The 27853-nt window shown below is 62.3% G+C and overlaps 2 protein-coding genes across 8 annotated transcripts; both read right to left on the bottom strand.

Annotated features, from left to right (window-relative positions):
- Positions 1–383: 383 nt before the first annotated feature.
- On the bottom strand, positions 384–6895 carry LOC135190983 (transcription elongation factor A protein 3-like). 2 transcript variants are annotated; one of them, XM_064172878.1, is made up of 13 exons: positions 6680–6895; positions 5066–5128; positions 4867–4972; positions 4412–4571; positions 4025–4084; positions 3834–3908; positions 3521–3598; positions 3268–3422; positions 2935–2990; positions 1923–2078; positions 1184–1330; positions 1004–1075; positions 384–886 (listed from the first exon to the last, which is right to left on the bottom strand). In XM_064172878.1, exons 1-13 carry the CDS (start codon positions 6746–6748, stop codon positions 878–880), a joined length of 1206 nt encoding a protein of 401 aa, XP_064028948.1. In that variant the 5' UTR covers positions 6749–6895; the 3' UTR covers positions 384–877. The 2 variants fall into 2 exon arrangements, with proteins under 2 accessions (XP_064028948.1, XP_064028949.1); XM_064172879.1 differs by lacking the exon at positions 4025–4084.
- Positions 6896–7821: 926 nt separating this feature from the next.
- On the bottom strand, positions 7822–26528 carry ASAP3 (ArfGAP with SH3 domain, ankyrin repeat and PH domain 3). 6 transcript variants are annotated; one of them, XM_064172862.1, is made up of 27 exons: positions 26251–26528; positions 22503–22575; positions 22022–22167; positions 20447–20521; positions 19968–20017; positions 19617–19734; positions 17936–18021; positions 17102–17177; positions 16903–16989; positions 16504–16613; positions 15570–15639; positions 14455–14542; positions 14237–14383; positions 14052–14100; positions 13789–13961; positions 12759–12892; positions 12259–12353; positions 11784–11964; positions 11521–11606; positions 11313–11428; positions 11149–11216; positions 10906–11013; positions 10581–10824; positions 9895–10168; positions 9299–9446; positions 8988–9110; positions 7822–8748 (listed from the first exon to the last, which is right to left on the bottom strand). In XM_064172862.1, the coding sequence occupies exons 1-27, from the start codon at positions 26371–26373 to the stop codon at positions 8674–8676; spliced, it is 3123 nt and encodes a 1040-aa protein (XP_064028932.1). In that variant the 5' UTR covers positions 26374–26528; the 3' UTR covers positions 7822–8673. The 6 variants fall into 6 exon arrangements, with proteins under 6 accessions (XP_064028932.1, XP_064028933.1, XP_064028934.1 ...); XM_064172863.1 differs by having other exon boundaries at positions 9299–9443; XM_064172864.1 differs by lacking the exon at positions 14237–14383.
- Positions 26529–27853: the final 1325 nt, after the last annotated feature.

The raw sequence follows: 27853 nt of genomic DNA, 5'->3' as shown, positions 1-27853 counted from the left end.
ATGGACTCCTGGCTGGCCCCTAACTCCCTTTCCCTGGAAACCCCCTCCCAGCTGTGAGTGGAGCAGCTGCCCTGCCACAGGACAGCCTTCAGCTTCCGACCCCAGCTGGGCTGCTGCTCCAGCCTTGGTTAAAGGTCGTCAATCAGCAGGCAGGTGGTGGAGAGCAAGGCACCACTGCAGCCCGGGCTGGGGGCTGGGGGTTTCTAGACTTGTTGGAGCTGGCTGGGAGTTCTCGGATGACCACAAGTCTTGAGCATAGGGTGTGTGAACCAAGACAGATCCCAGGTGCCCTCAGAAACAGACAGTGCCAGAGACATTCACACCTTTAATGCTCCAGCTGGAGGTTCCCCACACTCCTCTCCCCTCCCTCCCTTCAACCCCCCCCGGGACGCAGGGTGGATGGGCCATGTGTCACAGAGCAGAAGGACATGGTGGCACCCCACCAGTACCCCATTCCCCTGTGTCCCCCCACGGTGTGCATTTAGGTGAGGAAGATGTTTAAAACCTGGCCCCACCCTCAGCCTCAGGCTGAGTGCCACAGCCCCAGGTCCATGGGGCAAAGTCCCTCCTGCCCTCCAACCATCCACGTCCAGGTTTGCCCCAGGGAAGGGCAGGCTGCTGAGGTCTATTCCCAGTGGTACACCCCAAGCCAAGGGCAGGTCTTTACAGGCAGGAGCCACTTGAATTCAGCAAACCACCTGTCAGAGCACAGCTCTCTGGGGTATTCAAGGGAGCTCAGTGCAAGGAGACAGGGACCTGGCCCGCAGGGGCCAGGATCTACTAGCACTGCCCCAGTACCCTCCCTCCCCACCCTGCCGTGGCCATCACAGCTTCCTCTCCTGCCCCACGTTCCCTCCAGCCCCACTGCCGGGCACCATCAGCAGAACTGCAAGAGAAGCAGAGCCGGGGGTGGGTGCCAAGCCCCCTTGGCAGCATTCCGGGGGCCTTTGCCAGGCCCCGATGCTGGGGAAGGGGGCGGTGCCCAGAGCCCCCCGGCACAGACCTTCCAGCGGTTGCCGCACTCGTTGCACAGCACGAAGGTGGTCATGGGCTCGTCGGCACTGCGCGTCTGCACCTGCGGGCGCTGGGGTCAGCACAGCCACCACACTGCCACGTCTGGGGCCGCCAGGGGCAGGGGGGCCGCCAGGGGCAGGGGGGCCGCCGGAGGGGCTGTGGGGCTGACCTGGTTGTAGGTGCAGTTCTTCTTCTTGCACTTGCCACACTGGAAGAGGTCGGTGACGGTGCCGCCCGTCTTGGCCATCTGGTGCTCCCGGATGGCCTCCTGGGTCATGGCACTGCGCAGCCTCTTCAGCTCCTCGCTGGCCATCTCCTGCCAACGCCACCGGCTCTGCCCAAGGGCTCACAGCCGAGGCAGCACAAGCTGCAAGCCACCCTGGTGCAGCACCTTCCCCATCCTCGCCAGCACCAGGACTGATCCTGCTCCTTGTGCTGGCTGGAGGGCTTGGCCCATCCGGAGGAAAACCACCACCAACGCTCAAACTGAGCTGCAGGCACCTGGCTCACCACGGAGGGCCCAGGGCTCCCCACAGCCCCCAGGGCTCCACACAGCCTCGAGGGCTCCCCACAGCCCCCAGGGCCCCACACAGCCTCGAGGGCTCCCTACACCCCCAGGGCTCCCATGGTCTCCTGCCAGTTGAGGAGGTGCAACAGGGACCCTCAAGCCAAGTCCTGCCAGTGTGACATCCCCCACCCAGCGGTGACGGGCTGGGGGTCCAGGTAGCGCTCTCCCACTTCATCCCTCTGCCTAACGCTCCCTGCATCCCGGCCAGCACCAGCAGATGCTGGCAGAAGCCTGGCATGGACCCCACCAGATCCAGGCAGCCCCAAGAGCAGAGGCTGGAGAAGGCCTCCCCGGCAGGGGCGACGTGGGCAGGGCCCCGCGGGCAGGGCGGTGCCCCCACCTCGGCGCTCATGCGGGCGATGAGGCTGGGCGGGATGGCCCCGCGCAGCACCTTCCTCCGCAGGCTCGGGTTCTTGGGGTCCTTCAGGTTGCTGAGCCTGCTCCGCACCCGGTTGCGATACTTCATGTCTGTGCTCTTCAGCTCCTGGAAGATATGTGGGGGTCTGTCAAGGAACCAGGGGCGAGGCAGGGGATGGCAGTCCCGTGGGCATCCGCCGCCACCCTGGGCCTGCTGCTGACTGCCAGCAGAGCTGGTGCCATGCGTGCACAGGGCGGCCAAGCTCAACAGGGCTTCGCTTCCTGGGGGCCACGAGTGGGGAGAGTCTCCCTCTGCTGCGACACCCCAAGGCTGCCAGAGCACAGGGACCTCACCGAGCCCCGGCAATAAGCTCATGCTGCAGAAGACTCATCCTGTGCTCCTCCTCCCAGGCTGCTCAAAAGCCACCCCTTGCCTTCATAGATGCTTGGTGACAAGGCTGAGCAGGCAGCTCCAGGGTCCCCTGAGGCCCCAGGCACACAGCCAGGCTCTGGGGTGCATCCAGAAGGAGGCATGGCCCTGGGGCTGGTCCTGCTCTTGTGTACTGCCAGGAGACCCCGGGGAGTGGGAGGCCCTGAGCTGGAAGTGAACAAACGGAGGTGGCTCCATCCCTGACATGGCACTGCCATGGATGGGGGCTGGCAAAAGAGCTGGGCACCCACCGCAGGCTCAGAGAAGAAACCTTGGCTGGGTCTGGCTTTTTTCCCCAGGGACAGAGGGGATCACAGGGGCCTGGGGGGGACACAGAGCCCCGTACTAAGGCAGGTGTCCGTGAGAAGCTCTGCTCAGCGTCAGCCTCAGCCTCTAACCAGGGTCTGGGCTCCCTCTGCAGGCAAAGGAGACTGCAGAGTCTGTTCCTCCCTGGCCCTGTTCCTGTCCCTCCCTGGCCTTGTCCCTGTCACCCTCCATCCTGTTCCACCCATGCATGTGTCCCTCAGCCGCTGGAGCCTGGGACCCCAGCCCCCCAGAGGATATGGTCTTCAATCTCTGATGCCATCTTCTCACAGTTGACACCACACTCCTTGTAGTCTTCTAAAGGGCAGAGAGGCCAAAGGGTAAGTTTTTGCTGTGGCACCAGACAGGTCTCACCACACACTGAGAACCCCCCCAAAAGTCACAAGTCTCCCCCTGCCCCATCCCCACACTCAGATCCTTCCCAGAGATGCCCACCAGCCTCCTGGCATTCAGGGGCTCCAGCACCTGCTGGCTCAGGCAGCCTCAGAGCTCCAGCACCCCCCAAGAGCTCCAGTGCCCCCTAAGACCTCCAACACCCCCCGCCAAGAGCTTCAGCTCCCCCAGCCCTGCTCACCATCCACACGCAGGGCAGCTGCCAGCATCTCGATGCATTTGTCCCTCACCGAGTCCCCTGTCAGGTAGCAGGGGGCCAGGAGGCAGGGGCCAGGAGAGAAGGTAGGGCTGGTGGGGGTCTGTGGTGCCTCTGGCTTGGCCTTGCTGCCATTGGCTCTGCAGGGGCACACACAAAAGGCAGGCAGGGATCTGCCAGTTGTCCAGGACAGTGGGATGGGCACTGCCCACAGCTATCTGCCAGGGCCATCTCCTACCTGTTCTCCTTGTGGTCACCGGAGTTCCTCTGGTAGCTGGAGGAAGCTGGAGAGGGACTGGTGCCTACAGAGGCTCTCCTGGGGGTGGCACAAAGGGACAGTGGGGGTGACACCAGAGGCAGCAGCACATCAATGTGAGTGCTTGGAAGCCAGCAGGAATCTCCCTGGAGGAAGATTTGCTCCTCATGGGGAGCGTGGCGGAGCCCGTGGCAGGGTCAGGGCTCCCACCCCAGCCGCAGGTCCTGTGGTCAGAGCATTGCCAAAGGGCATCCCCAAAGCACATCCAGGCTGCTTGGGGATGTCCCTTCCTCACCTGTCCCCTGATGGTCTCTTCTGTGGGGAGGAGGCAGCTGAGGTTCTGGAGGACCTCGAGTCAGCAGAGTTTCTCCTGGCAGGACAAGGTCCACATCAGAAGATGGTGATGGGGAGCAGGCAGTGGGTCCAGGCCCCCAGCCCAGTGAGGGGCTGGGGTCAGACCTCTTCCATCTTCCCCCAGGCACCTACCTCTCTTTCTTGCCATCCAGAGGTGACGTCGAGGGCGCAGCGGAGCCATCGTTGGGCTCCCTTTACCGCAGGCAACCAAAGCGAGGGGGAGAGGCCCTCAGTGAGCCTGTCTCCAGCACGCCCAGCAGGAGCTGGATGCTGTCTGCCCATCCACACACCCCAACCCCAGCCACATCACCCCCGAGCGCCCCCCAGACCCCTGCATGGCTCAGGGTGCTCTTTGGCTGGCACCTCTCTGGGATGTGGCCAGCAGGCTGGCCCCGGGGCATGCTGGCATGAGAGCTGGGCATGCTGGGCTTCCTGAGGCCAGAGATGGTAGGGCAGGGCCAGATGGGTACCGTCCCACAGCCCCTGCCCTGGGAACAAACAGTGGGCAGCAGTCCCCACCTCTCCTTGTGCTTCTCCTTGTGCTTCTCAGCTGGGCTCCTGAGGTGCTTCTCCCCTTCACTGGGGCAGCTGGCAAGATCCAGCACCTTCTCCTTCTCCCCATCTGTGGCCCTCTTCTTCCCATCCACATCCTTTTCCTTTTTTGGGGTGCCAGAGGGCTCTGGGGAGAGGAGCTGAGTGTCACAGGTATGGCCGAGAGCAGCGCCTGAGGAGCTGCGTCCAGGGCTGGGGAGAAGCTCAGCCCTTGGCGGGGCGTGGGGAGGGTCGCACTGGGTGACATCATCCCGGAAAAGCCACCAGGTCCCTGCAGCTCCTACCAGCCCCGGGCCATGGTGGCCATGCTGCAGCAAGTCCCTCCTCCAGCCCCTTGGAGACCACCAGATGTTTGGGGTGCCAGGGTGGTGAGGGAGGGTTGGGGCCTGGAGGGCTTCCCAAGTCTCCCCAGTGCTGCTCACCCAGCAGCCGCTTCCAGTTCCTGATGAGGATCTTGGCCGAGGCCACGACCTCCTCATCCTCGCAGTGCTTCCGCATGGAGTTGACAGCCACTCCGATGCGCGTGGCCTGGGGACACATGGCAGGGGGTGTGCCAGGACAAGCCTCCCCCACCGCTTCCACCCTGCCGGCAGCTGCCAGCCACCCACCCAGAGCCCTCACCTGGAGCAGCTGGACGGTCATAGTGTAGCCAGTGAGGGACTTGAGCAGATCCAAGGCCCCTTCCTAGAGCGGGGAGAGGTCGTGGGGGCCTTTGAGGAGCCAGGGAGAATTGGGGAGGGGGGACCCATAGAGGTAGCCCATGTGCCCTCTGCCCTCTCACTGGCACCAGGCAGCACGGGAAGGCACCTCCAGGGGACACAAAGCAGCCCTGAGCCAGTTCCCAGGGAACTGCAGACCCTCAGCGGCCACATCCCAAATCCTGATGGATGATGGAGTCGTGGAACCCCCCGGGCGTGGGGTCACCTCTGCTGGCAGGGAAGCAGCAGCTTCCCCTAAAGCCTGGGGAAAGACCTCATGGTGAGGAAACTGAGCTGTGTGCCAGCAGCTGGGCATGGCTGAGGGACAGCCGAGTGTCCCCACGTGGGGGTGTGAGGGGCCGTGGGAGGCTCCCAGGATTTCAGCCCGATCCCAGGCTCAGGGCCGCTGCAGGGCTAAAGACAGTCGCAGCAGGAGTCCTCCTCCTGCTCTCCTCGGGTATTTTTGGAGCCCCAGCAGCAGACAGCAGCTCGCAGGTGTCCTCCTGGCAGGGGGCACAACCTCACCCTGGGCGGGACCCCAGCCACCATGAGGGGCTGGAAGCCCTCCCCCGTGACGGGTGCAGAGGATGTCCCCACACTGCGGCCAGCCCCTGGCCCTGTGCACGGGCACGGGGCTGTGGGGTAGGAGGGCTGGGCAGGATCAGCTCCTTGACCCCGGGATAATTCCCACGGGATCCGTGTGGCTTCCATAGGAGCTGGACTTGGTCCCAAGCCCTGACACCCCAAAAAGCCACCAGACCCCGGGGCTGGCAGTGCTGTCCCCACCCCCACCCGGGAGCCGGCACCGTGGCAGGTCAAAGGCTTCAGGAACCGTCAAACATTAACCGGAGGGCCCGGCCCTGCCCACGCGCAACCGGATCCGCGCGATCCCCGACGGATTCTCACCGGGAACGAAGGTTGGCAGGGGCAGACACTGGCTGCCCCCAGGCACCTCACCGCCGAAGCCCCCCAGGAGCCACCATTCGGCCCCCTCCCCTTGCACGCGGTCGTGCAACAGGCAGGGCCTGGGGGGGGAGGGGGGCGCTGTGTCCCTGCCCCCCGCGAGGTTTTGCCTTGCATGTGGCTGAGCCCCTGGCACCAGCCCTGGCCCCGATCGGGTGTTGGCAGCGGGCTGGCGGCCAAGCACCTGTCACCCACAGTTGCCCACGGTCCTGCACCACCGAGGGGTGCCTGCGGCCACCATCCCCGGGACAGACACCTCCCCGTCCCCAGATCCCAACGGCCAGGAGAAATGGGGTGCGGGAGACCCTCAACCGGGAAGCACCCCTGGGTGCTGGCACAGTGAAGCTGGTCTGGGGGGGGTGTAGGCAGCACCGTGGAGTGGTGGTGGCACCTGTGGGTGCTCAGCGCCCCTTGGAGCTGCTCAGACCACAAGCAACAGGACGGGTGCTGAAGAACAAGACTCCCCCGTTACCCCAGCCATGCAGCACCCAAACACGCAGGCACACGCGTGCCACGATGCCCACATGGCACAGCACACCTCCGCGCCCCACGCACGCCCGGGGCTCGCCCTCACCGTGCTCCTCCGGGCCACAAGCTTATCCAGTTTCTTGGCGATCCGGACCAGCTCCTCAGCGGGCCCCATGCTGGCGGCTCCTGGCTACCCGGGCTGGGGCAGAACCAAGGCGGCAGCGGGCAGAGCTGAGAGCTGTTGGCATCAGGGGGAGCTCGGGCAGGGGCTGGGGGCAGCTGGGTCTGAGTGGTGCCCGCGCTGGGAAAGAGAAGGAAGGGCAGGAAAGGAGAGAAAGCCGAAAGGAGGAGGGGCCGTGCTGGCCAGTCACAAACTGTGCCAGACAGGGCAGGGCTAAATATAGCCGGGAGCACCGGGACGGGACGGGGCCGGCCGCGGCAACCGAGGGAGGCGCTTGCCGGGGGCACCGAGACACCCCTATGCCAGGCTCGGGGCAGCCTGGCGGTGCCAGCGTCCCCGCGGACTGCTGGAGCTGCCTGACGGGGGGTTGGCATGGAGAGAGCTCGGGACGTGGTTTTGCCACTGGCATGGCTCAGGAGGGTTGTGGCTTTGGCACCAGGATGGCTCTCCCCGGCACCAAACCTGGGGACAAAAGCTGCCGTGCCAAGTGACACCTCAACCGCCCCCAATGGCCCATTAAGTCTGGCAGATGCCAAGGCTACACCAGTACTTGCCAACTGGGAGCAGCCACTGTGTGATATGCCAGCCTGTGGTGGGTGCCAGCAGCTCCTCCAGAACGGGGCAGCAGTTGGGGGCACCGTGGTGCCGATGCTGCCCCCAGGCTCGAGTGGCACACAAAGTCAGGTGGGGTGGGTGACAGCCAGAGTACCACCCTGCTCCACGAAGGGACGGCTGTAGGGTGAGCACCCCACTTGGAGCTGGATTGGTCTGGGCACGCACAGAGGATGCCCATGCCCCAGCCTGGCCTTGCATGGCTGCCCAAACCCTACCCTGGTGCAGTCACACCCTCCCCCCAGCACTCCCCAGGACAGTGGTCCCCCCAAAACACACCCCCAGACCCCTGGGTCACAGCCCTAATGGGCACCAGGAAGTCACAGAGCCTCCAGGGCACATCAGCAGCACCCAGGGTGGGCACCGGGAGCCCCTGGGAGAGGCTGTGTGTGACCCTCCCCCCCCACTCAGGCACTTCCACGCTTGAGGCTTTATCAGAAACGAGACAGAAACCCTTAAAAAACAAAAGACATTTTTGAGATGAAACATTTGACACAGACAGAAAAGCAGGGAGGGTCGGCGGGGGGGAAGGCAGGTGGCTCCCGAGGGACACCAGCATGGGAAGGGGACATTGGTCCCACAAAAAGCTGCAAAATCCCCTTGGGAAGACCCCCCAGGGCCAGGGTAGTGATCCAGCATCCACCCCAGCCCCCATGGCAGGGGCTGTGTGGGGCCACCTGAAGCCCCCCAGATGGAGGAATGGCATTTCACTGCTACCCAGGGGAGGCTTTGGAGCAACCCCAAGCCCCACCAGTAACCAGAGCATGGGGGGAACCTAGAGACCCTCCAGCCTCCCCTCCAAGGTTCCTAAAAGCCCTTCCCTCTTCCCTGCCCATTCCAAGGGCTTCACAGTTGAGGTTGAGAAGAAAAGGGGGGGGGGGGGGGTACCTGGCTGCTCCCCAACCCTGTTCCCCCCAGGACAGGGAGGGGGGTCCATGGCTCCTTGGCAAATGAGGGTGGGGGGGACCAAGTGCAGCTTCTCTCTCCCCCAGTCCTTGCAGAGAAGGGACAATGCTTGGGGATGGGCAGAACAAACAGGAGGGATGGGGGAGCAGGGGACACAGAATGCTCAGCCCAGCAGGGCAGTGTCTGTCCCCTGCTCCCCCAGCCACCAGCCATGGATGGCTCCCCCAGCAGAGGGGTCTCTGAGGCCCCTTGAAGGGCAGTGTCCAGCCCAGCTGAGTGGTCCCACAACACAGTGCTGGATACATCCCTCCTGGTCTGGCTCTGCTGAGCGCTCCCTGGACAGCAGGGAGCTGCCTCGGCCTGGCACAGGGCACAGGGACAGAGGGGCCACTGCCACCCAGTCAGTCCTGCAAGAGGTGGACACAGCTGGCAGGGAAGACCCCGGTGCGGGAGCCATCACCCTCGATGAAACCAACCTGGGGGCACAGAGAGGGGCATGTCAGTGGGGGCGAGAGTACCACCTGGAGCAGAGGAGAAGCTTTAGGTTGTGTCCCCATTCCCAGGCAGGTTCAGAGGCAAAGCCATGGTGACATCAGCAGGAGTACCCTTAGATGGGGCACCCACTCCTGCCCCTCCTGAACATCCAGAGAAGGGGGCAGGGGGAAAGGACCAGGGTTGGGACTGCAGCAGCCACTCCTGCCACACTAGCACTCACCCAGCTCTGCTCATCCTCCTCTCGGGTCACCACGATCACCTCCCCCTTGCAGAAGGTCAGCTCCCGCGCCTTGTCCCCCCTGCAGTCAGCCACTGCTTTCACGCGCTTCTGCCTCCCCTTGGCCTGCAAAGGGATGCACGGGCGGGTGACAGACCCTCCCAGGCCACCTGTAAGGTGGGTGCAGGGATGGCACACCCCGATCCCTCCACCCACCCCAGGAAAACAAACCAGAGTGCTTGGGGATGCAGAGGGCGGCCCTGTGCCCTGTCATCACAGCCAGCCTGAGACCCCCCCTGAGTGGTGGCACCTACCGGAGCAAATCTCCTGGGCATGGGCACGGGGAGCACCTTGCCCAGGGCAGGGTCCTCAGGGCCAGCAGGGCTCTGGGGGGTTGCAGCCACCCCAGCCTTGCCCACCACGCCGCTGATGCGCCGGTACGAGCGGGTGCTCTCTGAGCTGCTGGGGACATCGGGGACAGTGTCAGCCCTTGTTGCTGGTGCCTTCCCCTCTCTGCGAGGGCTCACTGGGATTAGGGCTCCCCACCCAAGGTCCCAGAGTCCCACTCACAGCTCGAGAAGAGCCCCAGCCCCATCCTGCCCCAAACGAGTCCATCCCACCACAGTCTCTACAAAGGAGGATTCAGTGTCTGTCACCCTCGAATAATCCCAGTTGCCTTCCCCGGGGACAGCCCAGCCCCACGCACTGCCCTCGTCACCTCCTGGGTCCCAGGGTCCTCCAGCTCCTTTGGGGACTCCAGATCAAGCCAGAGACTCCTTTGCTCCACAACCCCCAGGGACAATTTGAGGTTTCCCGTGGCTGGAGGGGACCCAGCACAGGTCCAAGCCGCCAGCACCATGCAATAACCCCCCCAGCGCTCCGCACACCCCCAGGCTGCAGGGAGTCCTACCCAAATTTGACAGGAGGGGTGTCGGGGACTGTGCCGCTGTGCGGGGAGTGCCCGGGCGAGGGGCTCAGCTCTGCCCCGCGCCGGCCACCGCTGCCCTCCGCCTCGGAGCGAGTCTCCCAGTACGCTGCCCGACGGCTCTCGCTGGGGCTGCGGGCGCCAGGGGCTACGGGGACAGGGGAGCCGTCCAGGGTGGAAGAGAGGCTGCGGGGCGCGGGAGCCTCCACTGGACTGGAGAACTGCGGCTCTGATGCCTGCCGGAGGAGCTCTGGGCGCTCTGGGGAGGATACATGATGGGGAGAATAAACCTGGTTGCTATCGAACCACAGAGTCATGGACAGGCTTGGGTGGGAAGGCACCTGCAAAGCTCCTCCAGTCCAATCCCTGCAGCCAGCAGGGTCAACCCCAGCTAGAGCAGGTTGCTCAGAGCTCCAAGCAAGCTGACCTGGAATGGTTCCAGTGATGGGGCAGTTGCCACCTCTTTGGGCCACCTGGGCCAGGCTCTCCCCACCTCCAGCGTCAAACATTTCTCCCTTCCCTCTAGTCTCCATCTCCCCTCTTTCAGTTCAAACCACTCCCCTTGTCCTGTCGCCACAGGTCTTGCTCTAAGCTCTGTCCCCATCCTAAAAAGGTTGTCCCATCACCCACTGTTCAGCCCTACCACAGTGCCCTCCTCCTACCCAGCTCACCAGTGGGGCTGTGGCTGGTTTTGGGGTGGGAGTTGCCCCTCATGGTGTTTTTGAGGGGCAGTGGGGGGGGGATCTCCTCGCTGTGGGCCCGGCGGGGTGCAGGGTGTGAGGGCACCAGGATGCTCTCATAGGTCTTGTTGGTGATGTCCATCCCCATGCAGCTCCAGCGGGTCTGGGGGCAGGCAGGTGGGGGGCTGGTGGCCAGTGGAGAGGTGCCCTTGAAGGAGCGCTGGATGGGGCTCACCTGGGCACAGACACCGAGCTTAAGGGCTGCCCCCCCTTCAGGGTCAGCACCACCCTGGGGGCACCATCAGCCCAAAGGTACCTTCTCCTCCAGCTCATCCTCGCTGTCGTACAGAAAATCCTGGGGAGCCTCCCAGTCATAGTCAATGTGGATCTGCACGGAGAGCTTCCCTGCCTGTGCCTGCTCCAGCTGCGGGATGGGGCAGGGCAGAGAGGCCTCAGCACAGTAAGCTCAGGTCCCAGGAAGCCCCCAACTCCATGCCAGCCTTCTCTCAGTGCTCTGGTCCCCTCACCCCAGCCCATGCATCTCCTCCACCCCACCTACCAGCTCTTCACACTCGGTGTGCTTGAGCCTCCGCGCCACATCCAAAGCTGTTTCGCCCGCTGCATTCACTGTTCGGGGGACAAAAGGGATCAGACACAGGCGACACTCTCAAACCACCCTGCTCCCATCGGAGAGCTCCCAGAGTTCCCCTCTCAGCCCCATACCCGTGGTGAAGGCAGCTTTGCCCCTCAGGAGCAGCTTGAGGCAGTTGGGCTGGTTGTAGATTGCACCGTAGTGCAAAGCTGTGTTCCCATCCTGCGTCACCTGGTCCAGCGTCCCCCTGCCAGGGCCACCAGCAAGAAGCTCAAGGCTCGAGAGCACACAAGCACCAGTCCCCCAGCCCGGGGACACCCCAGGCACCCGGGCACTCACCCGTTCTGGATGATGAAGTCCACCAGCGGAAGGGACGATCTGTCGGCGTGACGCACAGCCATGTGCAGTGCCAGCTCACCCGGGGCCTGCCAGCACATGGGAGAGCAAAGGAGAGCTGAGCCTCAGGGCACTCATCTCCAACACAAGGGACAGGAGGTGGACCCAAGGGTGCTTCATCTGCCCCATAGGCCAGGAAAGCTCTGAGCATGGACACCCAGAGGGGAAAGTCAGCAGAGGAAGCTGGGTGGTGGCATGGGGCTCACCTGGCCCTCAGGGCTGGACAAGGGCTTGGACAGGTCATGGCCCTCAGCAAAGGCCTGGAGCAGGCCCGGGAGGTCACGGGCACGAATGGCCTCCCAGAGGCAGTGGGGGTCCTGGTGGGCTCCCCTCTGCACGTAGCGCCGCTCCACGTACTTGGCCACGATGAACTCCTTGCGGGCAGACCTGCGGAAGGGTGCCATGGCACCAGACTGGGTGGGCACAGAGACCAGATTCACCCTGCCCCGCCAGTGCCAGCCTGGGCTCCTGCCTCCTTCTGAAGGCTTGGGGTCAGAGGGTAACTGCCAAAAGAGGTGCAGATCCCCACAGAATCCAGGCAGTGACCCCAGCATCCCCCTGCTCCCATCCCTGGACTGTCTCAGAGCTGATAGGCAGCAACATGGGGACCAGGACCGAGAACCATGCACTCTTCCTCCTCCTACCAGCCCACCCCATCACCACGAGCAGTGCCCCACTCACATGTCGCTGCTGGCCGAGGGCTTGGGGCAGTCCTGCGTGGGCAGTGTGGCCTCCATGACCTCATTGAAGCGACTGTTCCCAATGCTGACCGCCAGCTACAGCGAGAGATGGGTGCTGGCAGACAACCCCTCAGCCCCAGCCAGATCCCCTACTTGGAGGGAAGGAGCCCACTGGATTCACCCAGGACCTTCCCACAGCACCATCTCTCTGCTGTTGCTCCTTCAGGCCAGAGGAGTCTGTTTTGAAAGGGAGCAAATCCTGGGGGGCACCAGCATCTTCCCCACCCAGCAGTGGCCTTGTAAGGCTCCCTCCCACTCACCCAGGTGTCCACTCCTGACGGGGGGGCTGCAAACTGCTGCTGCTGAAACTGGGGCAAGGTTGCGAGCAGTGGAGCAAAGTAGGCAGAGATTTGGGCTGGATTGCACATCCTAGGAGGCTCAGGAGCTGCAGAGGGCAATTCCTGGTGGCCATGAGATCTCCAGGCTTGGGAAGCAGCTTACCAGCAGCTCAGAGGTGCTGAGGACGTCCAGGGTGAGGGACTGGATGCGGGAGTAGTGCACACCCAGCTCCCGGTGGATGCCGGAGCACTCGATGCAGGTCAGGATGCCCAGGTTGGTGGAGAGCCATGTGGGGTCTGTGTGAGGAGTGACCTGGGGCTCAGCACCACCACCACCCATGGGATACTGTAATCCTAAAGGCTCTGCAGAGGGATCTGGAGGCTCTACAGTGGGATCAGTGGGCTGAGATTCAACAAGGCCAAGTGCTGGGTCCTGACCTTGAGTCACAACAGCCCCATGAAGTCTCCAGGCTGGGGCAGAGTGGCTGGAAAATGTCCAGCAGAAAAGGACCCGGGGGGGGTGGAAAACAGCAGCTGTGTGCCCACGTGGGCAAGATGGGCACCATCATCCTCGCCTGGATCAACAAGAGTGAGAGAGCATAGCCAGGGCAGGGATTGTCCTTTGTGCTGGGCAGTGGTAAGGCAGTAACTCAAATCCTGGGTTCACTTTTGGGCCTTTCACACCAAGAATGGCAGGGAGGGGGTGAAGAGGGTCCAGAGAAGGACAACAAAGCTGGTGAAGGGTCTGGAGAACAGGGCTGGGGAGGAGCAGCTAAGGGAGCTGGGGGGGTTCAGCCCAGAGAAGAGGAGGCTGAGGGAGACCTCATTGCTCTCTGCAGCTCCCTGAGATTAGGCTGGAGCCAGGTGTGGGGGGGTTGGACTCTGCTCACAAGTGACAGGACAGGAGGATATGGCTTTAAGTTGCCCCAGGGGAGATTTGGGTTGGACGTGAGGAACAATTTCTTCCCCAAAAGGGTGGTCCAGGCCTGGCCCAGGCTGCTCAGGGCAGTGGAGGAAGTCCCATCCCTGGAGGGGTTTCAGATCTGTGAAGATATGGTGCTGAGGTCCATGGGTTGGTGGTACCCTGGCAGTGCTGGGGTAAGGTTTGGACTGGATGCTCTGAAAGGTCCCTTCTAACCCAAACCATTCTGTGACTCTAACACCCCCAGGCCAGCAGGGCAGGCCTCACCTACCCGAGGCCCCGCAGTCGCAGCACCGCTTGTTCCCTGGCATGCTCTTCACCTCGCTGATGACCAGCTTGGTCAGCTCCTGCACGCCGCTGCCCTCCGCCGCCCCGCCGCCGGGGTCCCCCTTGAAGGCGTTGCTCAGGGCTTCGTCCTTGCTGTTCTGCAGCACCGAGACCCACCTGGGCACGGGGAAGCCCCATCAGGAAGACGAGGAGGAGGAAGAGGATAGGGAAGGCAGAGCAGGAGTGGGGAAGGGTTGTGGCACTTACACAAGGCACTCCTGCTCGTCCTCCGCCTGGAAGTGATAGGTTCTGTTGTCTGCAAAGACGGGGACAGGGAGAGAAGATGAAGAGAAGGACTTGGGGATGTCCAGGACAGGTGGGAGGAGCTGACACTAATCCAAAGAGGTCCTTTTAAACTAGAATTAAATCACTGCACATCACTGGTCCATCACCAGAGCCCTGCTGCAAACTCTTGGTCTTCAGCCTGCTGGATCTCCGTGGAGAGCTTGGTTCCCCTCCTCTGCAGACGACACTCAGCGCCGGAATGAAAGGGCCAATGGTGCCATGGCTTGGGACGTTCTCCTCCAAACAAGGAGCTCCTGTCCACAGCTTGGACACACCCAGGTCAAAGAAACCCCCCCAGCCCCAGTATTCTGCTGCGGGCACTCACGGGTCACCAAGTCAAAACACTTCTTCTCCTCGGCGTGGGGCCGCACCTGGCAGGTGAGGAGGTTCAGCTTGACCGGGGGACGGTTTATCTGCAGGGCGCGAGGGCAAGAGGCTGGTCAAGGGACGAGGGAGGGGTGGGACGTTCCTCACCAAGTGTACACCCCCAACAGCAACTCCAGTGCGGTAAAAGCCACCCCCAGATGGTTCCGTGGGAGTAACCAGGCGGGTGGGACCTTCCCTGGTCGCCTGCAGGGGAACGGGGACAACCGCGAGCTGTCCTCTGCCCTCGGTGCAGTTCTCGGCCGCCGCCACCAGGTGGCAGCACATGCACACCACCCCTGGCTCTGGTCCAGGACTCTCTCCCTGCCCTCCGCCCACTGCCCCCTGCCGCCGGCACCCAGCGGGCACAGGGCACTGCGTCCAGAGCGTCTGTCATGGGCACCAGCCGATGGAGGCACCCTCAGTCAGTCTACAGGCGACACCAAGCTGGGTGGCAGTGTTGATCTGCTGGGGGAGAGGGACCTGGCTAGACTGATGAGGTTCAGCAAGACCAAGAGCTGAGTCCTGCCCTTGAGTCACAACAACCCCAAGAACGCTCCAGGCTTGGGGCAGAGTGGCTGGAAACTGTCCAGTAGGGGTGGGGGTGTTCAGCCTGGAGAAAAGGAGGCTGAGGGAAACCTCACTGCTCTCTACATCTCCCTGAAAGGAGATTGGGGCCAGGTGGGAAGTTGGGTTCAGCTCCCAAGAAATGAAGGACACAAGGAAGCTCAAGGGAGGTTTAGATTGGACACGAGCAACAATTTCTGCCCCTTGAGGGTTGTCAAGGCCTGGCCCAGGCTGCCCAGGGCAGTGGTGAAATTCCCAGCCCTGGAAGGGTTTCAAAGCTGTGTTCATGTGGTCCTGAGGGCCATGGGTTGGTGGTGTCCTGGCAGTGCCAAGGTCAGGGCTGGACTGGATGATCTGAAAGGTCTCTTCCAACCCAAACAATTCCACGATTCTACATTTTAAGGCAGGCAGATTTGTGACCACTTTGGTCAAACTAAGCCTCAAGTCCAGCAGACGCTGCCCCAGGTGTGCGGCATGGGGGCAGGGCTGCTGCTCCAAGCTGCCCCTCACCGTGCTGTGGGAGATGGTCAGGCAGCCATACTTCACCCCACACTTCCTCTTCTGCCAGACTTTGCGGATTCTGAGGAGCAGGAGGAAGAGGAGGCATCAGGAAACGTTGCTCAACACTGATCACCCACATCCATCTACCTCACAACCATCCCAGCAGCCCTCAGCAGAGGCCTGAAGGCTTTCTGGACCTGGGCTGATGCTTCCTGCAACTCAGCATAAAGTGTCCTGCTGAGCAGGCTGCTCACTGGTCATGCTGGCCAGCAGCACAGATTTGCTAGCACACAACTACTCCCTCAAAACGTGGTGCCCACCACCCACAAATCCACTGAGAAGGTGAAGGCCTCTTTGGGCCCCTGAAGAGCTTTTTTTCACCCTAGGTGATCCCAACAGGATCACCTAGGTCCCTCCAAACCCCAAGAAACAAAGGATTTCTTCTTCTCCCATCTGCCAGAGCTCACAGCTCTTCAGGGTAAGCTTGGCACTAGGCAGCTGCTCCTGGACACCCTCATCCAAGGACATCACAGCCACACAGCAGCAGATCGTGCCCAGGGGAGAAGCATCCTGGGCGTCAGAGTCTGCTGAGGCCTTCACAGGAGAAATGGGCTGATGACACCAAACATACCCGTGGAGAAGGACCCCTGCACCACCTCCGAACCTCCTCCTTCCTCAGCTGCAGCTGGGACCCACCAGCCCCTGATCACCAGCTCCCAGGCTTCCTCCAGCTTGTGGAAAAATCCCTCCCTCCAAGCTTGGATGGATGTTTAACACCAGACAGAACCAACTGCACCTTAAGACCTGTCCAACAGCCACCCAAACCCTCACCCAGCAGCTCCACCTGAGGGTGCCCCAGCTCTGGAACCCATGAGTGTGGTGCCCTCACCCCGCGCAGCACCTGGGCAGGGCTGGGAGCACCCTGGGCAGGACCCATCCTCACCCATCACTCTTCTTGTACAGGAACCCAGACTTCTCGGTCCCGTGCTGCTTGTTCCCCTGGTGCTGGTGGATGCTGTAGCCACTGCCAGAGTTCTTCCTGCTGAGGTTTTCCTGAGCTCATCAGGGGTAAGAGAAGCATTAAAAAGCCAGGGGAGAGGTGCAGGGGTGGCTGCTGCCCCTAGATGACCTCATCCTTACATGGGTGCAGTGTCCACCAGGGTGCCAAGAGACCCTCATCCCCTCCAGCATCTCCCAGGTCTCCTGCTCTGTTATCACAGATGTCCCCTTTGGTCCTCAGCTGCCTTTTATGCTGCTGCTCCCCATCTCCATGCTAACTCTGGGGCACTCACCCCTTCCTTAGCACCCTCACAGCTCTCCCGTACCCATCCCAGGCTCTCACCTCCCTGTTCTCCAGCTGGAGGATGCTGCGGAGGGAATCTCGAGTCTGGGTGAGCTGCTTCACCTCCTCCTCTTGGGCTTGGTGGAGCTGAAAAGGGAGGGAGCTGCCCTCAGTGCTGCATTCTCAGGGCGGGGCATCTCAGGGGACGGCATCTCAGGGGACGTTTTGGAGTGGCAGTGGATGGCAGAGGGGCACTTACTGCGTGGAGGGACACGGTGAGCTTCTCGATGAAGGGGGAGAGGTTCTGGGCAGCCTTCCAGCCGTCTTGGAAGAAACTGGGCATTTATTTCACGTGATTGAGATGCAGAGGGGGAGGGGAAAAGAGAGGGGGGTTAGAGAAAAACAGCAACCCCCCTGGGAAGCTGCTCTTGCTTTCTGCTTTCTCTGCTGTTGGAAGCTGGAGAGATGCCACCGAAGGACAAGCCCAGCCCATGGGCCCTGAGGTCCCCAGTACACGGGGTGGGTTAGATTGCAGGACTGGCCTTTTGGTCAATCCAAGCTCACTGGGAACCAGCCCTACTGGAGGCCAGATCCTTGGGGCCTCTGGGTTACAGTCCTAGCTGAGGGGACTCTCAGCCACCACAACTGCCTGCTCCCTTGCCTCAGTTTCCTCACTCAGGAGCTGGAGGTGATAACACAACCCCCACAGGCTGCTCCTCCAGCTGCCCCATGGAGCAAGGGAATGTGAGGGGCTGCAAATCCTTGTTCCAAACACCCTTGTTACGAGCCCCAAGGGCTTATGCTGGAGCCACTCAGCTGAACTCACCCCTGGAAATTTACCCAGAAACCAAAGGACAGGACCTGTCCCGAGCCAGTCCCCCCCAGCCCCCCCAGCCACATCCGCAGCTCCTCAGGCCAACACAGCTGCTTCAGCTCCCTGCATGCAAGCAAAGAGGGACAGGCTCTGCCCAGAACCTTCATCAACAGCTTTATGGAGCTGGGAAGGGAGAAGCTGCCCCCAGACTCCTGTGGGATGTCCCAGGGGTGCTGACAGACCCCAGAGAGGAAGAACATTGACCCAGGTGCCACCTACTTGTGCTGAGCATGGAAAAACTTGATGAGGCTCTGGAGGAAATTGGGTCCCTGCTTCATCTGAGACTCACTGGCTCTCAGCAGGTACTGCAAGAGAAGGAGACGCTGCTCAGTTAGGTGACAGAGACCAGGCCCAGCTGAAAACATCCTGGAGGAAAGAGCAGGAGCCCACCCAGCCCTCGGCTTCCTCCCCAGCACCAGGAGGAGGGCTAAGCCTGGCTGGGTTTCAAGAAGCCAAGTCACAATGCTGGGATTTGAAGGCAGCTCGCTGGAGAGCACCCCCTGAAAACCCGGCTCTGGAAGCCCTCCAAGCCCTGAGAAGTTCAAGGACCAAGGCAGGCCTCTGGGGTTGGCAGCTGAGCAGGCTTCTCCTGATGCTCATTACTTCTGGAGTTAATAAATAACCAAAAGCCACAAAGGGAGAAAAAGGAGCCCAAGCAGGCCTAGGGTCTGTGCCACCCTGACCCTGGGATTGGGACCGAGGCAGCCAACGCCTGCAGCACACTAGCCCTGAAGCCCTGCAGGCCTCAGGGTGATGTGCCCTGGGGCAGAGAACTTCAGCTTGATGCATAAAACCCCTCCATCAGCTGCAGGCAACAAAGACTCAGGGTCTTGCTCACCCCCACAAAATGAGGAGGGGATAAAGATTTGCCCCCTGCAAGCCCCTTTGCAGCTGGTAAGAGAGGGGAAGGCATCCCTGAGCTCGAGTGGTTTTCCAGAGTGGAGAAGGACTTTGGTGGACTAAGGCCCTCAGGATGGAGCCTCCTGCTCAGTGAGGGGTCCCCTGGGCTGGGGAAGGTTGCTAGATTGCTCCTGGAGCTGCAAAGCCAAAGTGGGATCCAAACCACAGCCCCAGGGTGCCTTGCACCAACCACACTCCCCTGAACAAAGTCCCAACTGGAAACAGCCACTTGTGCCCAGCTCTCCTGGGACTGCTCTGTCATCCACGCCAGGGGGCAACAGTAGCAGAGGAAGGTCTTGACCAGCAGTAGCTGTGCCCAGGATGCCCGCAGCAGCACCTGGGTTCAGATTCACCTATGTCTACCCACCCCACGGCTGCTGGGGATGCCAACTGGCCTATGATGGGAAGATGCAACCAGGGAAGAAGCAAACAGCATCCAGTGATGAACCCATACACAGCACACCCAGTCCAGCACCGGGCAGCCCCAAGGAAGAGCTGCCCCCCACCCCTGGCAGCAGCTCTGGTGTGTGCCAGGGCCCAGGAGATCATGACCACCCCCAGAGCTGCTCCCTGCTCCACAGAGCTGCCGTCCGATGCAGTCACTCACCTACCCACAGCCTCATGCCCAGCTCTGTGCCCCCAGCCCCCTCCTGCCTTTAGCTAGGGTCAGCCTAGGGGCCATTACCCAAAATGCTCCCTTTTCTGGCTTGGCAGAGGAGGAGTAGGAGTGGGGCTGGGAGGAGGATGTGGGTGCCTCACTGCAGGGTGACCCATAGGTGCCATTCACTGCTGAACCACACAGGGACCCCAAGATGTCCCCACGTGAAGGTCCCGAACCAGGACCATGCAGGGGTCTCGATGGATGAGGACAGCCAAGGGCCCCACACTGCACCCACGCAGGGGTGCTCAGTGGTGGGGATGGGGACAGGGCTGCTGTCGCCATGCAGCTCTGAGCACAGCGCTCTCCCATGCCCACCCCGGTCCCCAGCACCGCCCCCACCTCACACATGTGGAGCTGCAGCAGTCGCCGCTCCCTCTGCGCGTCCTCGGCCACCTCTGCCTCTGCCGGCGCCGCCCCAGCCCCGCGGCCTCGCTCCTTCTCCTTCTCCAGCTTCCCCCTGCGGGGTGGGATGGTGGCAGACTGGGGACAACCCTACCCAGGAGATGTCCCATGGGGGCAGGCTGCAGTGGGGGATGGCATCAGGAAAGCATCTCCAGCTCCTTCTGCAAGCAGGGCTGGAGCCATCCTGATGGCAAACTGGCATCGATGGGTACCCAGCTGCAGCCCAGGGACAAACCAGCTCTGTGTGGACTGGGACTAGGCGGCTGCTGGAGGCAGCAGGCTCCTTACACTTTGCTCTCGTAATCCTTCCAGGCCTTTTCAAGCTGCTTCTTGGACTCCTGTAGCAAGAGCAGAGAGGGGGAAGTGAACGGCCTGGTGGCACCACAGCAGCGTCCCGCACCTAGAGGCTTTGGTCCGTGTCACTGCACCCTGCCCTGCTCCTGGGGGACAAGGGACATCCCCACCGGGCCTTCACCCCTTTTCACAGCTTCACAGATTGCATCAGGTTGGAAAGGACCCTCCAAGGGCATCTTGTCCAGCAGGGACACCTTCCACTGGACAAGGCTGCCCAGAACCAAGTCTGATTTTGGATGTGTCCAGGGATGGGGCCTCAAGCACATCACTGGGCAGCCTTGCCCCAGCCCCTTCCAGCCCCAGACTTTTGGTCCTTCCTTCTCCTGGCCACAGGCACGAGCAGAGATTGCTACAGGGGACGTGTCCCCAGAGAGGTAACCTGCAGCCCTGGGCGCAGTGCTGCAGGGACTCACCAGGCGGCCATCCCTCAGCTGCCCCTTCAGCAGGCTGTCCAGGGGGAAGGAGATGATGTTGTTGAGGTTCTGCACCTGCAGAGGGTACAGATGGGGTTATTCAGTGGGCATTCCCACCTCAGGGCAGCTCGAGGAGCTGGAAACCCAGATCCTTCCCAGTGCTGCCTTCCTCCCCCAGCTTTACTTCTGCCCCAGAAAGGGTTAAGTAGGCTGGAAGCAGGCTGAAGCCAGGCTCAGGGCAGGCTGGGGCTTGCTGGAGCTGGCTGCAAGATGTCTGACGTGAGGCCCTTCCCACAAACCACACTAGCACCACGGCTGCCAAAACAAAGCTGTTCCACTCCATTGCCACCCCCATCCCTTGTCCCACCATGCCACAGCACCTGGTGGTGGCACCAGCCCCTCCATGGCAAGGAGCCCCCCGCGGCACCAAAGGGGTTTCCCAAAAGGTCACCATCCCCACCAGCGCCAGGCGGGGGCTGCGACGGGGACAGTGCCAGCGTCCCTCTGTGTACCCACATGGCAGCACCCCACACAGTGCTGTGAGAGCAGCTCCAGTGCCCGGGTAGGACCTCTCTGTGTACCTACATTTCTTTCAGAAGCTCCTGAGGGGTTTGGTTCTGGGGAGAAACCCAGCTTGGGGCCCAGGGCCAGCCCTCTCCCAACAGCCACAGCAGGGGCAGGGCACCCCCAGTTCTGACAGCTCTGGGGAGGGGGAACCTGACTGTGTGGCTGCAGCATGGGCCCTGGCATGTCCCCTGCTCTGACTACAGCAGCAGTGGTGACCGCTCCCACACTATGTAGGGTGGGAGGTGGGGAACCAGTCCGACTCCACTGGGATGGTTCCTGCAGAGCCCCCCCAGAACACGAGGGTCCAGCCAGGCTGGGACATGGAGAAGGGGAGGAGCAGGGAGGCCCAGACTGGGGTAACTGGGGAGAGGAAGACGCCAAAATCTGAAATTCTTGCGGGGGGAGGGGCAGCAGAAACGAATCTCTTAAGCAGCCAAAAAAAGCAGCCAGAAAAAATGGCTTGTTGGGAGGGGAGGGATTTGAAAGGGACTGGAGAGGGGGCCAGCAGCACAGGACCCCCCGCAAAGAGCTTCACCGCTGGGTGTACATGGACCTAGCTCCCTCTGGGAAGTTATTCCTCCTCCAGAGCCATGCCCAGGGTGGGGAAGGAGCTGCTGGCTGGGCTTGCAGCCACCTCTGCCCACTTCCAGGGCTCCCCAAGGCCCCACCGTGCAGCTCCAAGTGGCTTTGATTTACTTCTTGGCAAGAAAAATCAGAGAGGGAACTGATGTGAGGGGAAACGTCGGGAAGAGAGAGAAAGAAAGAGCAGCTCCAGGCTCCCCTTGGATCCCAGCGTCCCGGGGTGGGGGTTGGGCTGCAACTCCAGCAACAGGGGATCTGGACAGACTGGGAGCACTGGGGCCACACAAGGTGGTTTTTCCAAATCCTGATGGGTCATGGAGATTTCTCCTGGCTCGGCAGGAGCCAGATGCAGAGAGCAGCTGAGGCTGCACTGCAGACATCTCGAACCCCACAACCCCAGCCCAGGTGGTCTGGGCCCCAGCTCACCAGGTTCTTGAAGAGCGCAGTGACCTCGCGGCTGAACACGGCCAGGTTGAGGAAGCCTGTGGAGAGCTCATGGTTGCTCTGGGACAGGTGGCTGCTGCCGAAGGTCTCCAGGGCTTCGCTGTACTGCTCCTCATTCTCCACGTGGGCTGTGCAAGGAGACATTGGTGAGGGACACGGCGTGACCCTGCAGCACCCAGTCCCTGCAGCGGTCACATCACGAGGGGCCCATCAGCACCCACTGCCCTCCTCGACTCTCCCCAAAGCTATCCATTTCCTTTCTTACATCTTAAGACGGTTTTGGGCACCCTACCACGTTGCCAGGCTGTCTGGCATCAAGCAACCACCCACATCCCCTCAAAGTGGCCAGCAGCCACTGCCCCCCATGGCCAGCTCACTGCTCAGGAGGGGACCAGCACTGGCGGTGGCTGGAGGCAGCACAGACCCTGGTGACCTGGGCATCGTCTCTGGGAGCAGAACTCACTGAGCCCGGAGCTGTGAATGGCTTTCACATATTTCCTGATCCTCTGGAGCACAGCTTGGTCCCCGTCCAGGCTCTGCAAAGGCAAGGACAGAAAACAAGCAGTGCTTGCAGGCACTGCCAAGCACGGCCACAGCTCCCCCAGCCCAGCTGCCCCGGGGGGTGGCTGCTCTGCCCTGCAGATGTGCTGGGCAGCAGCCAAACTCCCAGGGCTGGGAAAGGAGCTGGAGGCATCCCGGGGACACCAGAACCTCAGCGTCCAGCCAAGCATGGGCCAGGCCTACAGTCCCCAAGGCTCTGGCTGCCAGGCAGGGCTGCAGCTGCCCACAAAGCCTGGGCTGGAGAGGTAGCAGGGGGCGAGAGGCTTGGCCAGCAGGCCGAGAGCAACTTCAGATCTCAGCAGCCTCCAGCAGCCATGGAAAATGCCTGCCTGGCTCTCACGGAGGCTGTCTGAAGTAAGCAGGGGACGAGGCACCATGAGCAGGGACACAGCAGCCTGTCCTCACTGCCCCAGCTCGCATCCCCATGGCCTCAGGCCAGGTGTGCTGGAAGGGACCTGCCCAGCTCCATGCAGGGGTCCACAGCAGAGCCAGAAACAGGATCCACCTCCCACCGACATCCAGCAGGGACCTAAAACACAGAACCCCCACAACCAACTGTCCACAAATACCCCCTGTCCCCTGCCAGCTCACACTGGGGCTCAGTGGTGGCCCTCAGCACTGTGAACCTCCCGGCAGCCCCCAGCAGCTGCATCCTGCACTGACTCAAATCTCTCCCCAGACCCAGCCTGATCCCTCCACCCCTCCCTGATCACCCACACCAAGGACCAGGACAAACTCGACCCAAAGACTAATCCAGTATTAAGCCAAGGCCATTCCGACACCAACCTGCCTGAGGCACTGCCCGCAGGGCATCCCAGCCAAAGGCACAGCAGCCGCAGCCATCAGGAAGGGGTTAAGGGCGGCTTGGCTGCAGGTACCAGAGGCATGAGAACAGGCTGCAAATATTCGGAGGGCGTGAGCGGCAGAGGGGCAGGGCTGAGTCCGCCCAGCAGCGGCAGCCAAGAGGCTCTGGGGCTCGCTCAGGCTCTCCCCGAAGGCTCTGGGGCTGGTTTCCTGGCTGCGGGGCCAGCCTGGCTGCGGTGCCACTCTCCAAAGCCCTCTCGTTGGACGGGAGGCTGTGGATGAGTTTTGGCTAGCATGAGCCGAGTGGGAGGGGACCAGGACCAAGGAAACAGCCAAACCCCCTCCCGGAGGGGTCTTGCAATGCATCGCAGCTAAGGAAGGGTCTGGAGAACAGAGCTGGTGAGGAGGGTTTGAGGACCTGGGGGTGCTCAGCCTGGAGCAAAGGAGGCTGGAGCCAGGTGGGGATTGGGCTCTTCTCCCTATTCTCTGGTGGCAGAACAAGAGGAAATGGCCTGGAATTGTGCTGGGGAGGGTTAGGCTGGGCAGGAGGAGCAATTTCCGTGTTGCAAGACTGGTCAGGGATTGGAAGAGGCTGCCCAGGGAGGGGCATGGGGACAGCCCTGAAGAGCAAGGATCAAGGATGCCTGGATCCCCCGCAGCATCTGTCACCCCCAGCCCAGCTCAGGGACCACGCAGGGGGAGCTGAGGACATTGGCACAGCAGCGGCATGAGCACAAGGGGATGGAGGAAGGGACAGATCTGCACCTACACAGCAGTCGCCCAGGCTCACAGCCTGGTGACCCCAAGCACCACCCCAGAAGGACGCTCAATGGGGCCCATTCTCTGCCTCCCTTCCCCCTCCTGCTGCCAGTTCGTGCTGCAGGTGCCAGGGGCCAGACTGGCAGCAATGCCACGCTGGTATCAGCATGTGGCACTACCCTGGGTGCAAAGGGCAGGGACCCACGGTTAATGTGACAGTGACAGGGTGATCTGGGAGCCTGGCTGCCAACTCTGCCACCAAATGTGCCAGCAGCCTCTATCACGTCGCCCTACCCTGGCCTAGAGCTGCCCAGTCCTGCAACATGCACTCAACACCCAGCCCAAACTCCCAAGGGCCAAACCCAACCTTGCAGCTCACTCCAGGAACACCAAGTTCTGCCTCTGCAGCAGCCCCAGAACCTCAAAGTCACAGGAGCCCCAGGAGAGGACAGGGGACAGCCCTCTTCAGCAGGCTGCCCAGGGAGCTGTGGTCACCTGCCCTGGAGGTGATCAAGATGTGTGTGGACATGGCCTTGGACGTGGTTTGATGGCCATGGGGGTGCTGGGCTGAAGTTTGGACTTGATGATCTTAGAGGGCTTTTCCAAGCCACACAATTCCATGATTCTATGAATCCCAGGAGGGAAACTGAGGCACAGAGGAGCTCCAGCCAACAGCAGCATGCAAGCACCAGCCTCTGGCCTTCACCCCACTCACCCACATCACTCCTGTTCCCATGATTTGGAGTCAGCTCCCAAATGGGTGCATCTGGCCATGTTTGAAGGCCTGGTGGGACCTTGCCCCCTTCCCCACCCAGGAAGCCTCAATCCATCGTGGAGCTGAGGTGGTGATGGAGCAGACCAAGGCCTAGGGGCAGAGTCTCTCCTGCTCCCCAGCCCACCACAAAGCCATCACTGGTTATTTCACTTGCCCACAGGGGCTCAGAGGGCGGCACGGGGCTGGGGCTGCTTTGGGTGCCTTTCCCTCTTCCTCTCGTGCATGGGGGTGCCGAAAGCCTGACAGCAGTTTGCTCCACACTGTTACCTGCAGCCTTTTGTGTGTGGGGGGCTCAGCCCCGTGCCCCCAGGGCACACCTGACAGTGGCGACAACTGCCAGCTTGCAGTCACACTCTGCAGCTGCACTAAGCAAGCCCCAGAGAGATACCCCCCTGCTCCTGGTGGATGCCTCTCCCTCATTCCCCCTAACTGCAGCCTCCTCCAGCAGCCAAACAAAATTCCTGCTGCTGTCTCCTGGCTGGAGCTGCCTCACTCTGTTCAGCTGAATGGCAGATCCATGGCAGTGACCAACAGATGCTGGTGGGGAGCAGGATACTCCATGGTGTGTCCCCAGTTTCCAGCCCGGGGACACCCATCCCAGAGCTCCTGGAACCCGAGGCCCTGCGCCCTGGCTGCCCTTCAAAGCCATTCCCGCCCCAGGAGGAGCAGGCAGCGCCGCGGGCACCGGCCGGGAGCTGCCTTCATGCCAGACAGGAGAAGCCCCCACCTTTGCCCTTCCTGCCAATGCTGCTGGGGATCTGGAGAGGAGGCTGAAAAACACTGCTACAAAACACTGCCCTAGCCTGAGGGATGACCCCCTCGGCGAGACCCCCCCTCCAGCATGGCACCAGGGCTGGGGCTCAGTAGTGGCCAGAGGCAAGGGGGATGCTCTACTTGGCCCCAGCAGGGTGTTTTGGTCCTGCGGGGGTCGCTCTGACACCACCTGGGGTGTCCTGGCACCAGCTGGCATTCCATGGACAGCCCCAGGGAGATGCCCTGGCCCTGGGCAGCAGAGTTCTGCCACTTCTGCAGCCTTGCTCCCCAGGAGCTCACACTGAGGCTAAGAGGCACACAGACACCCAGCCAGGAGGCCCCAAAGCAGCCGCATCAGGGCGGCCACCGACACCAGCCTCGTCCCCGGGGCCCTCGGGATGAAGGGGGGACCTCAGTTACCAGGACCCCAAGGAAGGCAGGTGCCCCGCGGGGTGGGGTGTTGAACCAGCACCTACGGGTGCCAGAAGCTGCTGCCCGGGGCGCGGGGTGTCCCGAGGTGGGGAGTCCGAACGCGAAGCCCCACTCCATCCCCTCTCACCTCCTCCAGAGCCCCCACTGCCCCGCGGCACTTCTGCATCTTGGAAGCGAAGGCGGAAGCCGAGGAGCTGAGGTCTTCACCGGTCACGGCCAGGAACTCGGCCACGCTGAGCTGCTCAGGCATGGTGCGGATGGCACCGAGGGTGGCACCGGGACCGCGCTGAGAGCGCACCGGGAGCGCCCCGCGGTGCCGGAGAGGCCCGGCTCAGCGCCCCATGCCCAGCCCCGGAGCTCCGCTCGGTACCGGGCGGTTTCTTCCCGCTCCGCCCGCTCGCTCCCCCATCCCCGCGGCCGCCGCCGTCACGTGGGCCACCCCGCCCGCCCGTTAAAGGCGAAGAGGCCCCGGGGCCGCCTCCCGGTGACCCTGGGCCCGTGCACCGGCAGCTGAAGGGGTGCGGAGTCCCGGCATGAGGCGCGGGCAGGAAGCGAAAAGCTCCGGGCCGTTGCTGACCTGGCACCTCCCAGCCTTGCCCTGGCACCTCACCCAGGCACCCCCTCACTCCAACACCAACCCTGCCCTGGCACCCATCTCACTCGGCACCCACCTTGACCCTGCAGCTACCTCACCCCAGCACCTTGCCACTCACTGCACCCCAGCACGCACCTCACCCCCCAGCACTTCAGTACCACCTTTGCCCTGACACCCCAGCACCCACCTTACACGGATGTCTTGGGATTAAGCCAGTCGCCTCCTAGCGCTGGTTGAGCTGGAGGCCACCTTCGCCCTGCCGCAGTCCATCCTTGGGCAGTGATTTCCTGCAGCCCGCAGCTGCTCACCGGAGGGGACTCTGAAGTCTCCTCCCGCACCTCATCCAAGGAGTTGGTCTTTGACGTCCCATTCCCTGGTTGTTTGCTCTGCCCAGAGGATGAGGGAGCCTGGATGCCCCGCAGCAGGCACTGGGGCTTGGCACACAGAATCACAGACTGGTTTGGGTCGGAAGGGACAAAACCAACCTAGATCCAACCCTCCTACAGTGGTCAGGGTGCTCAGAGATCCCCACTGAGCTCTTCCCTCCACGGGCTGGGGGCAAACCGCAAAGAAGGGGCCAAAAAGCCTCAGCCGTGCTCTGTAGGACTGGTTTACCATGAGACGACATCATGGGTGCGAGGCCACTTCACAGACCCCAGGCCCCTCGCTCCAGCCGCCCGACACCAAGAACCCCTCACCCTGAGCCTGCTCAGGGAGCCTTTCGCTGGGGTTGCTCTGCCACCTGCTGGCCAGTCCGGGCAACTGCGGGAGGCAGGATCGCGACTCGGGGACGCCGCCCCAGCCGCTCCAATACGCAGCTCCACGGGGGATGGGGACAGGACCGTGCCGACAGCACTCTCTGCTCCTCATCCGGTTACTCGATCCCGGGTTCTCCTCCTCCTCTTCCTCTGCCCCACTAGACAAATGTTACAATGCCAACATATGCTACGACCGCAGGTACCACTGGCCATCACTAGTTACAACAGACATCACCTGGTATCATTGAGCATCACCAGGTACCATCAGACATCACTAAGTACCGCACCAGCCATCGGGTACCATTGGGCATCACCATGGCACTAGCACTGTTGCCATCACCAGGGGACGGTGTCCCAGTTCCTCATGTACCCATCCC

Source organism: Pogoniulus pusillus, chromosome 37 (genome assembly GCF_015220805.1).
Source record: "Pogoniulus pusillus isolate bPogPus1 chromosome 37, bPogPus1.pri, whole genome shotgun sequence".
Taxonomy (NCBI): Eukaryota; Metazoa; Chordata; class Aves; order Piciformes; family Lybiidae; genus Pogoniulus; species Pogoniulus pusillus.
The sequence above is the reverse complement of the archived record's forward strand: the minus strand, read 5'-3'. Positions and strand labels throughout refer to the sequence as shown.